This window comes from Corythoichthys intestinalis, chromosome 9 (genome assembly GCF_030265065.1).
Source record: "Corythoichthys intestinalis isolate RoL2023-P3 chromosome 9, ASM3026506v1, whole genome shotgun sequence".
In the NCBI taxonomy this organism is placed as follows: Eukaryota; Metazoa; Chordata; class Actinopteri; order Syngnathiformes; family Syngnathidae; genus Corythoichthys; species Corythoichthys intestinalis.
Window position 1 is genome coordinate 39,014,371 of NC_080403.1, and position 9,850 is coordinate 39,024,220.

A 9,850-nucleotide genomic window follows, 5' to 3' on the forward strand; every position below is an offset into this window, starting at 1 on the left:
ACAAATACAGTACTTATGTACAGTATGTTGAATGTATATATCCGTCTTGTGTCTTTTTTTTCCATTCCAACAGTAATTTACAGAAAAATATGGCATATTTTAGAAATGGTTTGAATTGCAATTAATTACGATTGATAAATTTTAAGCTGTGATTAACTTGATTAAAAATGTTAATCGTTCGACAGCCCTACCTTTTTCACATCCATACCGGCAAAAAAGCGTATTTAACGGATTTAAAGGAAAATTGGGGGTCTGGAATAACTTGCAAAGTACCGTATTGACCCGAATATAAGACGGGGTTTTTTTTGCATTGAAATAACACTGAAAAAGTGGGGGTCGTCTTATATTTGCGGTCTAGACATTATACCCATTCACGACACTAGATGGCGGCAGATATCATTGAAACGATGTTCTGTCATGACAAATCTCAGCTACTCTCAAGTTTAACCAGTCTGCATTATTTTATTGCAATGTTTTTCCTTATTCAGATTTGTTTCAAGACTACAGTTAGAGTTAGACTTCACTTTGATGGTTAATGCAGTTATTGCACTTTCGTTGTTTTATCACAGTAGATTGGTGCCATTCATTAAGAATGTGATTGCACTTTAGTTTACATATTTAAATGTTCCGATATTATGATTTGAATGAGGCAAAATAACATTTTGTTTGTTTGGTTGTTTTTTTTTCTCTCAAATACTGTATGTTGTTATAATCATTTGTTTCAGATGTACTGTAATTATTTTCTGTATAAAACATAATTTGGTGTTCAGAAAGTCTTCCTTCAAACTTGAATCTTGAAAAAGAGGGGATCATCTTATAATCAGGGCCATCTTATATTTGGGCCAATACGGTACATGTAGTCCCGGGTTACGAACGAGTTCCATTTCTACGCTGGCGACGTAACCCAAATTTCCACGTAGATCGGAATTAACTGTTTACAAATTCCCAAATTACTATCTAAAAAGTCCAAAATCATTGTATTTTGTCTAGCTTGGTGCTTGGTGGAGGATACACTGCCCTCTGGTGGCATTGTTGGGTCTGGCTGGACTGTCTTCATTTATGCTTCCGTACAGGAGCACTCAGACATCTCACATGGATAAAGGGTAGTTGCGGACAAGACCTTGGCCCAGTTAAATCGAAGTCGCGTCAGTCGAGTACGTCGTAACCCGGGAACTGATTTATTCCCACCTCTTTCACACTGTGATACAAATTAGCACAAAGTACTACTACTACTACTACTACTAGTATACAGTGCCTTGCAAAGGTATTCGGCCCCCTTGAATCTTGCAACCTTTCGCCACATTTCAGGCTTCAGACATAAAGATATGAAATTTAATTTTTTTGTCAAGAATCAACAACAAGTGGGACACAATCGTGAAGTGGAACAACATTTATTGGATAATTTAAACTTTTTTAACAAATAAAAAACTGAAAAGTGGGGCGTGCAATATTATTCGGCCCCTTTACTTTCAGAGCAGCAAACTCACTCCAGAAGTTCAGTGAGGATCTCTGAATGATCCACTGTTGTCCTAAATGACCGATGATGATAAATAAAATCCAAATGTGTGTAATCAAGTCTCCGTATAAATGCACCTGCTCTGTGATAGTCTCAGGGTTCTGTTTAAAGTGCAGAGAGCATTATGAAAACCAAGGAACACACCAGGCAGGTCCGAGATACTGTTGTGGAGAAGTTTAAAGCCGGATTTGGATACAAAAAGATTTCCCAAGCTTTAAACATCTCAAGGAGCACTGTGCAAGCCATCATATTGAAATGGAAGGAGCATCAGACCACTGCAACTCTACCAAGACCCGGCCGTCCTTCCAAACTTTCTTCTCAAACAAGGAGAAAACTGATCAGAGATGCAGCCAAGAGGCCCATGATCACTCTGGATGAACTGCAGAGATCTACAGCTGAGGTGGGAGAGTCTGTCCATAGGACAACAATCAGTCGTACACTGCACAAATCTGGCCTTTATGGAAGAGTGGCAAGAAGAAAGCCATTTCTCAAAGATATCCATAAAAAGTCTCGTTTAAAGTTTGCCACAAGCCACCTGGGAGACACACCAAACATGTGGAAGAAGGTGCTCTGGTCAGATGAAACCAAAATTGAACTTTTTGGCCACAATGCAAAACGATATGTTTGCCGTAAAAGCAACACAGCTCATCACCCTGAACACACCATCCCCACTGTCAAACGTGGTGATGGCAGCATCATGGTTTGGGCCTGCTTTTCTTCAGCAGGGACAGGGAAGATGGTTAAAATTGACGGGAAGATGGATGCAGCCAAATACAGGAACATTCTGGAAGAAAACCTGTTGGTATCTGCACAAGACCTGAGACTGGGACGGAGATTTATCTTCCAACAGGACAATGATCCAAAACATAAAGCCAAATCTACAATGGAATGGTTAAAAAATAAACGTATCCAGGTGTTAGAATGGCCAAGTCAAAGTCCAGACCTGAATCCAATCGAGAATCTGTGGAAAGAGCCGAAGACTGCTGTTCACAAACACTCTCCATCCAACCTCACTGAGCTCGAGCTGTTTTACAAGGAAGAATGGGCAAGAATGTCAGTCTCTCGATGTGCAAAACTGATAGAAACATACCCCAAGCGACTTGCAGCTGTAATTGGAGCAAAAGGTGGCGCTACAAAGTATTAACGCAAGGGGGCCGAATAATATTGCACGCCCCACTTTTCAGTTTTTTATTTGTTAAAAAAGTTTAAATTATCCAATAAATTTTGTTCCACTTCACGATTGTGTCCCACTTGTTGTTGATTCTTGACAAAAAAATTTAAATTTTATATCTTTATGTTTGAAGCCTGAAATGTGGCGAAAGGTTGCAAGGTTCCAGGGGGCCGAATACTTTTGCAAGGCACTGTACTAGTAGTAAAGTAGTGTCTATAGATTTATAAGGTCTTTCAAAATTGTATTTAAGACCTTTTATGAGATTTTAGGAGAATTTCAGACATTTTAAGGCCTTAAATTCAAATGATTGGATTTAAGACTTTTGGGGACTTTTTAAGACGCCGCGGATACCCTGACATTCAGCATTTGATGCTCTTTTTGTCTTGGAGGGAACCTTCAAACTAAATGTATCATTACGAATAATTCCTTTTTGTATTCATTAGATGTGTTTTTGTTGCAGATTTTCAATTGCTTCTTACTGGATTGGCAAGTGCACTGAATGCTTATTTGTCGGTCGGTTGTTTGTTCTTTTGTTTGTTTGCTTGATTGGTTGGTTTTTCAACTCTTTAAAGCAACACTAGATAACCTTTAGAAAATATTTTCATAACATTTGTGATAATATGTTGAAGACAACTAGTTGAATGACACCTCTTTTATATCTTGAGGGGGTCCGTATCTCTTTCACCGGCACTAATTAACTTTGAGGAGGGTTGCTGGAACCCTGCCACACACAAAAAAAAAACCTACAAATGTGCTGACTGCGTTACGGCATTCGTCACTTCCCCCTTTCCCTATTTATTATAAAGACTTAGTCAATGCGAACGCTTTCGCGTGAATGCTGCAAAGATGGCAGAGCAACAAAAGAGACAAAAAGTTTTGTCTGAGTAGTGAAAAAAAGAGGAGAGGCTACCAGGATATACAAAATAAACATTGGCCCAGCTGGCGTGAACCCCCCCCTCCCCGAACCGAATTCATCAGCGCTGACGGGTTCGGGTGGGGTGGGGGTGTTAGCCACACTAAGCCACACGGTTTCTAACCGTCATATGCTATCATTTAGCCACAACTACATTTATTACCTTTTTACTATTCGTCCTTCACACAGTCGCTTGAAACAGAAATGTTGTTTAATCTATCTGCAGGCGACCGAGAGATTGATTTTTGATTCATTGATGATTTTACTACCCTGTTTGGGTGTCGGCTGGTCCTCACGTGAAACGCAGTCTTCCGTAAGGCAAAACACTGCCGCTTTTGTTCTAGAATCGACCAAACTGAACAGTTACAAACTATTGCTTCAAGTTTTCCAATCATCTTTTTCAGGTTCATGTTTTTGACCTGAGCATCAACAAGTATCAGGCTATCTGCCAGCAACAAGTGGTTTCAAAATCTAAATGCAAACTGACTCACATTGAGTTCAATCCTGTCCATCCCATCATCATCGTGGGGAATGACAGGGGCTCTGTTTTCAGCCTGAAACTGTCTCCTAACCTGCGCAAGAAACCAAAGGTAAGAAACCTTATCAAGAATTATCAGCCATGTGCCATGCTTTGCATTTTACTTAACAGCTGCTCCTCTACTCATGATGAGCATCACCAATTGATTGTATCCCTGTCTTCTTTTTGTCATTCAGGCCAGTCAACAATTAGCAGTGTGTACCCTGAGAGCTCCAATTAGATTAGCTTGTCATTAGATATCACCAGAGCCAGCGGCAAAAAAGATTAGAACAGTTTTCGGCGACTTATTGGTTTTAATATGATTTAAGGCTTCCCATTGGTTACAACTTTAAACGTACAGTGGTACATCTACTTACGAAATTAACTGGTTATGGAAGTAGTTTCGTAAACTGAAAATTCCATGAATCAAGACACAATTTCCACAAAAATGCCATAGTCCGTTCCAAGCCCCCAAAAATTCAGACACAAATCTTTCATAAGCATAAAAATGCATTAAAACATGTTGGAAATACATGTTACAATTAGATTCATAAAACGAGAGTTGGGCATAATGTAAAAACAAAGAATAAAGAATAAAAGTTAATAGACTCACGTAAAGCTGTCGTAACACCTCATGGCCCGAGGGGGCGAATGAAGAGGACGCTAGGATACATACATACACATACAGTAGAGGTCCCTTTTAGCCAAGTGGATGCCAGTAAGATGCTATGCAATAGCCAATGGAAGAGCAGCTACAAGAATGTTACGTTTGTAAACTCAGGCAGCTGCGAGCAGCAGGCCATACCGTATTTTTGCCTTTCGTATCCTGAAATTTGAATGAGGCAATATTTTCCCGTTGAAGCGCATCACAACCTGGAAATTCCATATGACGTCCGTAAGTAGACAATTTACAAACAGCATGTCAAATGTTTTAGGTAACCATTGATTGGTATCAGTTTTTATGCAATTATTTTCTGAAACTCTCAGATTAGGTCCAGATTATAATTTGCACATTTTAACTCAATGAAATCCAAAGTAGACATGGTCACTTATAAAAACAGAGGAAAGCCATTTCTAAATTAAGATCACAAGTAAATCAAATTCAATGTGTTGCTGTTATTAGCCACTAAATCCATAGTGCAGGTGTAATTTGCAGCTATGCTTGCAGTCAAGGGTGTAGGTTTGGTCCCAACATTGGTAGGGGCGATATGGCATAACCTACATGTACACTTTTTGTTAGGGACAGGACATTCTTAATGTTCAACTTCCAGGAAAAATGTCCTGATTTTATGAGCAAATTTAAATTGGATCATTCGAATATAAATTATATTAACATACACAATAAATACAAGCTTGTTAATCATCTCTTAATCATCCAGGAATGCAAAAAAATAAACATTTGTCTTTAGACCACTCAACATTGTCTAGATAAAAAAATTCAATATAACGGAAAAATCTTCTTTGTCAGGGAATAACAAAAAAATAATAATAATAATAATGGAGCCATCCCTTAGGTAAAACACTACTGCATGTGTCCACAAGCACAACCAAACGCAACAAAAAATGAAAGCTCCTGTGGGCTGCTTTAAGACCACATAAATAAAATAAAAAGTAAAATTAGGAAGAAGGGCGTAAAACTCGGTTCACTACATTTCTCACAGTTTTATTAACGTTAACAGAAGAAAACACATATAGGAGGACACTTCTCTCTAAGCAGCTACCTACTTGAGTTTTGCAGGTTAGCAAGCACGGTTTAATGTTATGCTAACTCTGATGCAGGTCGGACTTTCAGTAGTAAAATTAGTGGTGTATTTCCCACCTTCACAACATTGACGTCTTTTTACATTTCTAACAGTGGCTGCTGCTGGCTGGGGAAAAAACTTATAATATCCTTAATATCTAATGTGTGTGTGTGGGTGGGGGTCAAGTCATCAGCCAATCAAATGTGCGTTTAGGAAGGAAAAAATGGCACATTCAGCAAGTGAAAAGAGGTACATATATGTCTGAACATAATGAAAATATTTCACTTTATTAATGGTGGGGTCAATTACAACAATTAAAACATATGGGAAGACAATCGAAATGACCTATATAACTGAGGTCATTATATAGCGCAAATAAGGTTGCTTAAAAGTCGTTGGGGCAATTTGAGCATCCTGAAAAGTCCTATCCATGCCATCCCTATGCAAAACTACGCCCTTGCTTGCAGTTTTCTTTCTTGATGCTAGAAGGGAGAGGCCGTTCAATTACAATGATAGTAATTTAGAAACCATTTCATAAAGCACAGTGGAACAAACACATAAACTGATCCATTATTTTATACACTATAATTATACAAGCGTGTGCATGTATACACACAAATTCACAGGCCCAATGGCACATCATTTGCAATTTTAGACTGTAGTCCTTGGGAGTACATTTGGGACATAATTGCAAAGTTCAGCACTGCTGACAGTGCTCTTAGACCTCAGAGTAGCAAATAGCCATCAGAATCAACCAGCCATTGAAAATATTATCAACGATATGTTAATAACATTTGAGAGGCCCTCAAAAATTTGCATCATGATAAACATCATATAAGCAGTGTAAATACATGCTGCACAGAAACCAATTTCAGGGTGTCATAGAAAATTCCCAATACAGACAGTATGTAAATCAGACCGCGTTTCTTGTGTTTTACAAGAATAGGCAATGACTGAAAATGTCAATTTAATGAAGTCAGCAAAGTGTCTTTAATAATCTAATTATCTGTTGTATTGATCTGAGCTAGAGGGCTAACTGTCCCTGCACTTGATGTTGTAAACAATATTACGCTCTTAAAATAGGAGTGTTCAGGCTGTATGTTGAGAAGGGTGTTTGTTAGGAATATTAATATTAATAATAAAGCAACAATAGATATTAGCCAACTATTGAAACACATTTACAGCACGAGTATGTTCAAGACTGTGTTGATGGATCCAACCAGTGACGTGAATTCAGGGGAGGCAGGTCCTCACCCGTCAGTAAAGGAAAAAATTGAAATGTAATACATGGTACATTTTAATTTTTACGGAGCCCCTAAAGGGACATTGACAGAAATAAAATAAATGTACACAATCTGGTGTGCACCAGATAGTGTGTCTCTGTTGCTTTATGTACAGTACACGCCAAAAGTTTGGAAACACCTTCTCATTCGTGTGTTTTTGGGGTTTTTTATATTTTCATGACTATTTGCATTGTAAATTCTAACTGAAGGTAATAAAACTAAGAATGAACACGTGTGGGAATATGTACTTAGCAAAAAAAGGTGAAATAACTAAAAACATACGGCTGAAAACACTCAGGTGACTTGAAGTTCCGCTCTGAGACCCCCAATTTGGCCAAATTTCAAAACTGTCCAATATGCATGTGTAATACATCATTAGAAAGCTTAAAATCTCAATTTTGTGGGGGAAGAAAAATTTTGGACAGGCTGGCATTTTTTTTTTAAAAATGTCTTTTAAACAGCGAAAACCTATCTGGAGGTGAGAGCACACGAGAGCAGAATTACAGACGCCATGACTTTAACGAGATATTATCGCGTACTTACCTCGTTTCGATCCAAAAACTCCATGTCACATGTATCACCGAGTGTCAAGACACAGCTGTGAATGGCCGCAGCTGGATTTTGGGGGGATTTTATGGGTGAAACATGGTAATATAACAAGGGTCGCGATGCAGAAATCGCAGACATTGAGGAGCGGTCGAGATTTTCTTTTTCATATATTTACCCTTTTAAGCGGCATGGAAGATGAATGAATGAATGAATGTTTTTTTTGTCTTTGTGTGGATCGGGTTATATCATGTAACATATTGGGGAAAATGCGAACGTAACAAAAAAAAAATACAATTTAGCAATAGTTGTGAGGTAGATATCCGTGACTTTTTACAGACGCCATTTTTTTCAGTGTTACGTCATTTGTTGAAAAGTTTCAAATATGCGAGTGAATAATTTTTTTAAGTTTTTTTTTTTTTTTTTCACAAAAACAATAGACATCAATTAATGATTCTAAGCAAAAAATGACAGCCATTTTAAATAATATATATAATTACTTACTTTGTTTTATTGGCTGGGTTGAAACAAAAACGGTTGCGCGATGTCTGTAAATGGGGGTTTCCAGGGTAAAACGGGCAAATTAAAAATAGTTCGGGGGCTTAATGCTCCATGAATCTGCTATGGCAGCATATAGACATATTGTTCTATCAAACACAACAGTTGTTCTGCTTAAAATACAGCGATTATTGTTGAAAACTTTACCCAATTTCTTTTGAAGAGGGGTGCAAGAGCAGAAACTGCTTTTTCAGTCTTGTCTGTGTTTTCCGCCATGTAAGATAGACTTCACTATCAGTTGAAGGTGCTCGGGGCCGATCCATAGGGGGCCTATTTTCAAAAACCTAAAATTCAAATATTTTCAAAACCAAAGCCTAAAACTAAAACGGGCACCTCCCTTAGGCATATACAAGTCTCCATGAATAGCGACATCAAAAAATTCAATGTTGTTCCCTAATAAAATCCTGATTAATTATTTTTGATACAAGCATAACAAAACTTGGCTATAAAAAAATGGCTATACAATTCTCAGATTTTACACTAGATGCACAAACATCTCCAAATTCATAGATAATCACCCATATTTTCAGGATCAATAGCAATATTTAACGTATCTTATAAATTTTTGCCCAAAATAGCAGCTTTTATTTTTACTTAGTGGAGGTTTTCAACACTTAATAAATCACTCCTTTTTCACATTACAAACTTAATACTTGAGGAAAGCATGCAGAGCAATCTTAATTTTACTCAACAAAAGCAAATTTGGCATTTTTCTATGTACGAGCACAACTTATTTAGGTTGAATTCTGATGTCACTAATGCCTCAGCACGTCTTGCCAGCTATCTGTCTCTCGTCGTTTTCAGACTGAAATGTTACAAAAAATCAAACACGTAAAGGGCGATTTTTTTTTTTTTTTTTTTTAGTTAGCTTGGGGGGGGTGGGGGGTGCAATGAATAACCAGTGATGTGTAGCCTGTTTTTCAGAAATGTATTGAAACCACATCAATTGATTGTTTTGTAATAGTAATTCTTCCTTTTTTTTTTTTTTAAATGTTGTTTTAAATACATTAAATGCTTAAGTCGTCACATCTGCTTGTGTTTTGACCCAACAACGAGCATGTTAATAAATCGTGCATGTGTGTGCGTGGTGTGTCTTTGTGCAGGGCAAGAAAGGTCACGAGGTGCCTGAAGGTCCTGAGGTGGAAGTGGCTAAAATGGAGAAGCTTCTCAGTCTACTGAGGTTCTCAGACCAAAGCAGTCTGAATTAGACATCACGAACCACGTTTTTTTTTTTTTTTTTTTTTTTTTTTTTTTTTTTTTTGAGATTCTGTCATCGTTTTTCAGCGAGAGCAATAATAACACTCTTCACTTCTGCGCTTGATGTCAATTTATTTTCCAAGCAAATGTTTATCCTTGAAATTAGGGAGGTTTTGATTAGTGTTGACAAATTGTAAATGCGCATTTGTGTTTATTCAATACGCTTCACAGTTGTTGTAGTTTAATTTTGTCATGTCCACTTTGTGCCTGCCTTATTCTGCTGTTTTGAACCCCCCTTGCTGGCGCTCAGGTGTACTTATGTTTGACAATCACAGCCCTTTCTGCTGACGTAATTATATGACAACGCAAGCTCATTGGGACTAGAGCTAAATGGACGAGCTAACATC

At 37.8% G+C, this 9,850-nt stretch overlaps 1 protein-coding gene across 1 annotated transcript in view; it reads left to right on the plus strand.

Moving 5' to 3' along the window:
* LOC130922079 (dynein axonemal intermediate chain 1-like) overlaps positions 1 to 9,454 on the plus strand; it is a 37,527-nt gene extending 28,073 nt beyond the window's left edge. The window contains exons 19-20 of the mRNA XM_057846593.1: positions 4,005 to 4,190; positions 9,350 to 9,454. Of these exons, the coding sequence (XP_057702576.1) occupies positions 4,005 to 4,190; positions 9,350 to 9,454 (291 nt within the window). The remainder of the gene's footprint in view (positions 1 to 4,004; positions 4,191 to 9,349) is intronic.
* The last annotated feature ends 396 nt before the right edge of the window (positions 9,455 to 9,850 follow it).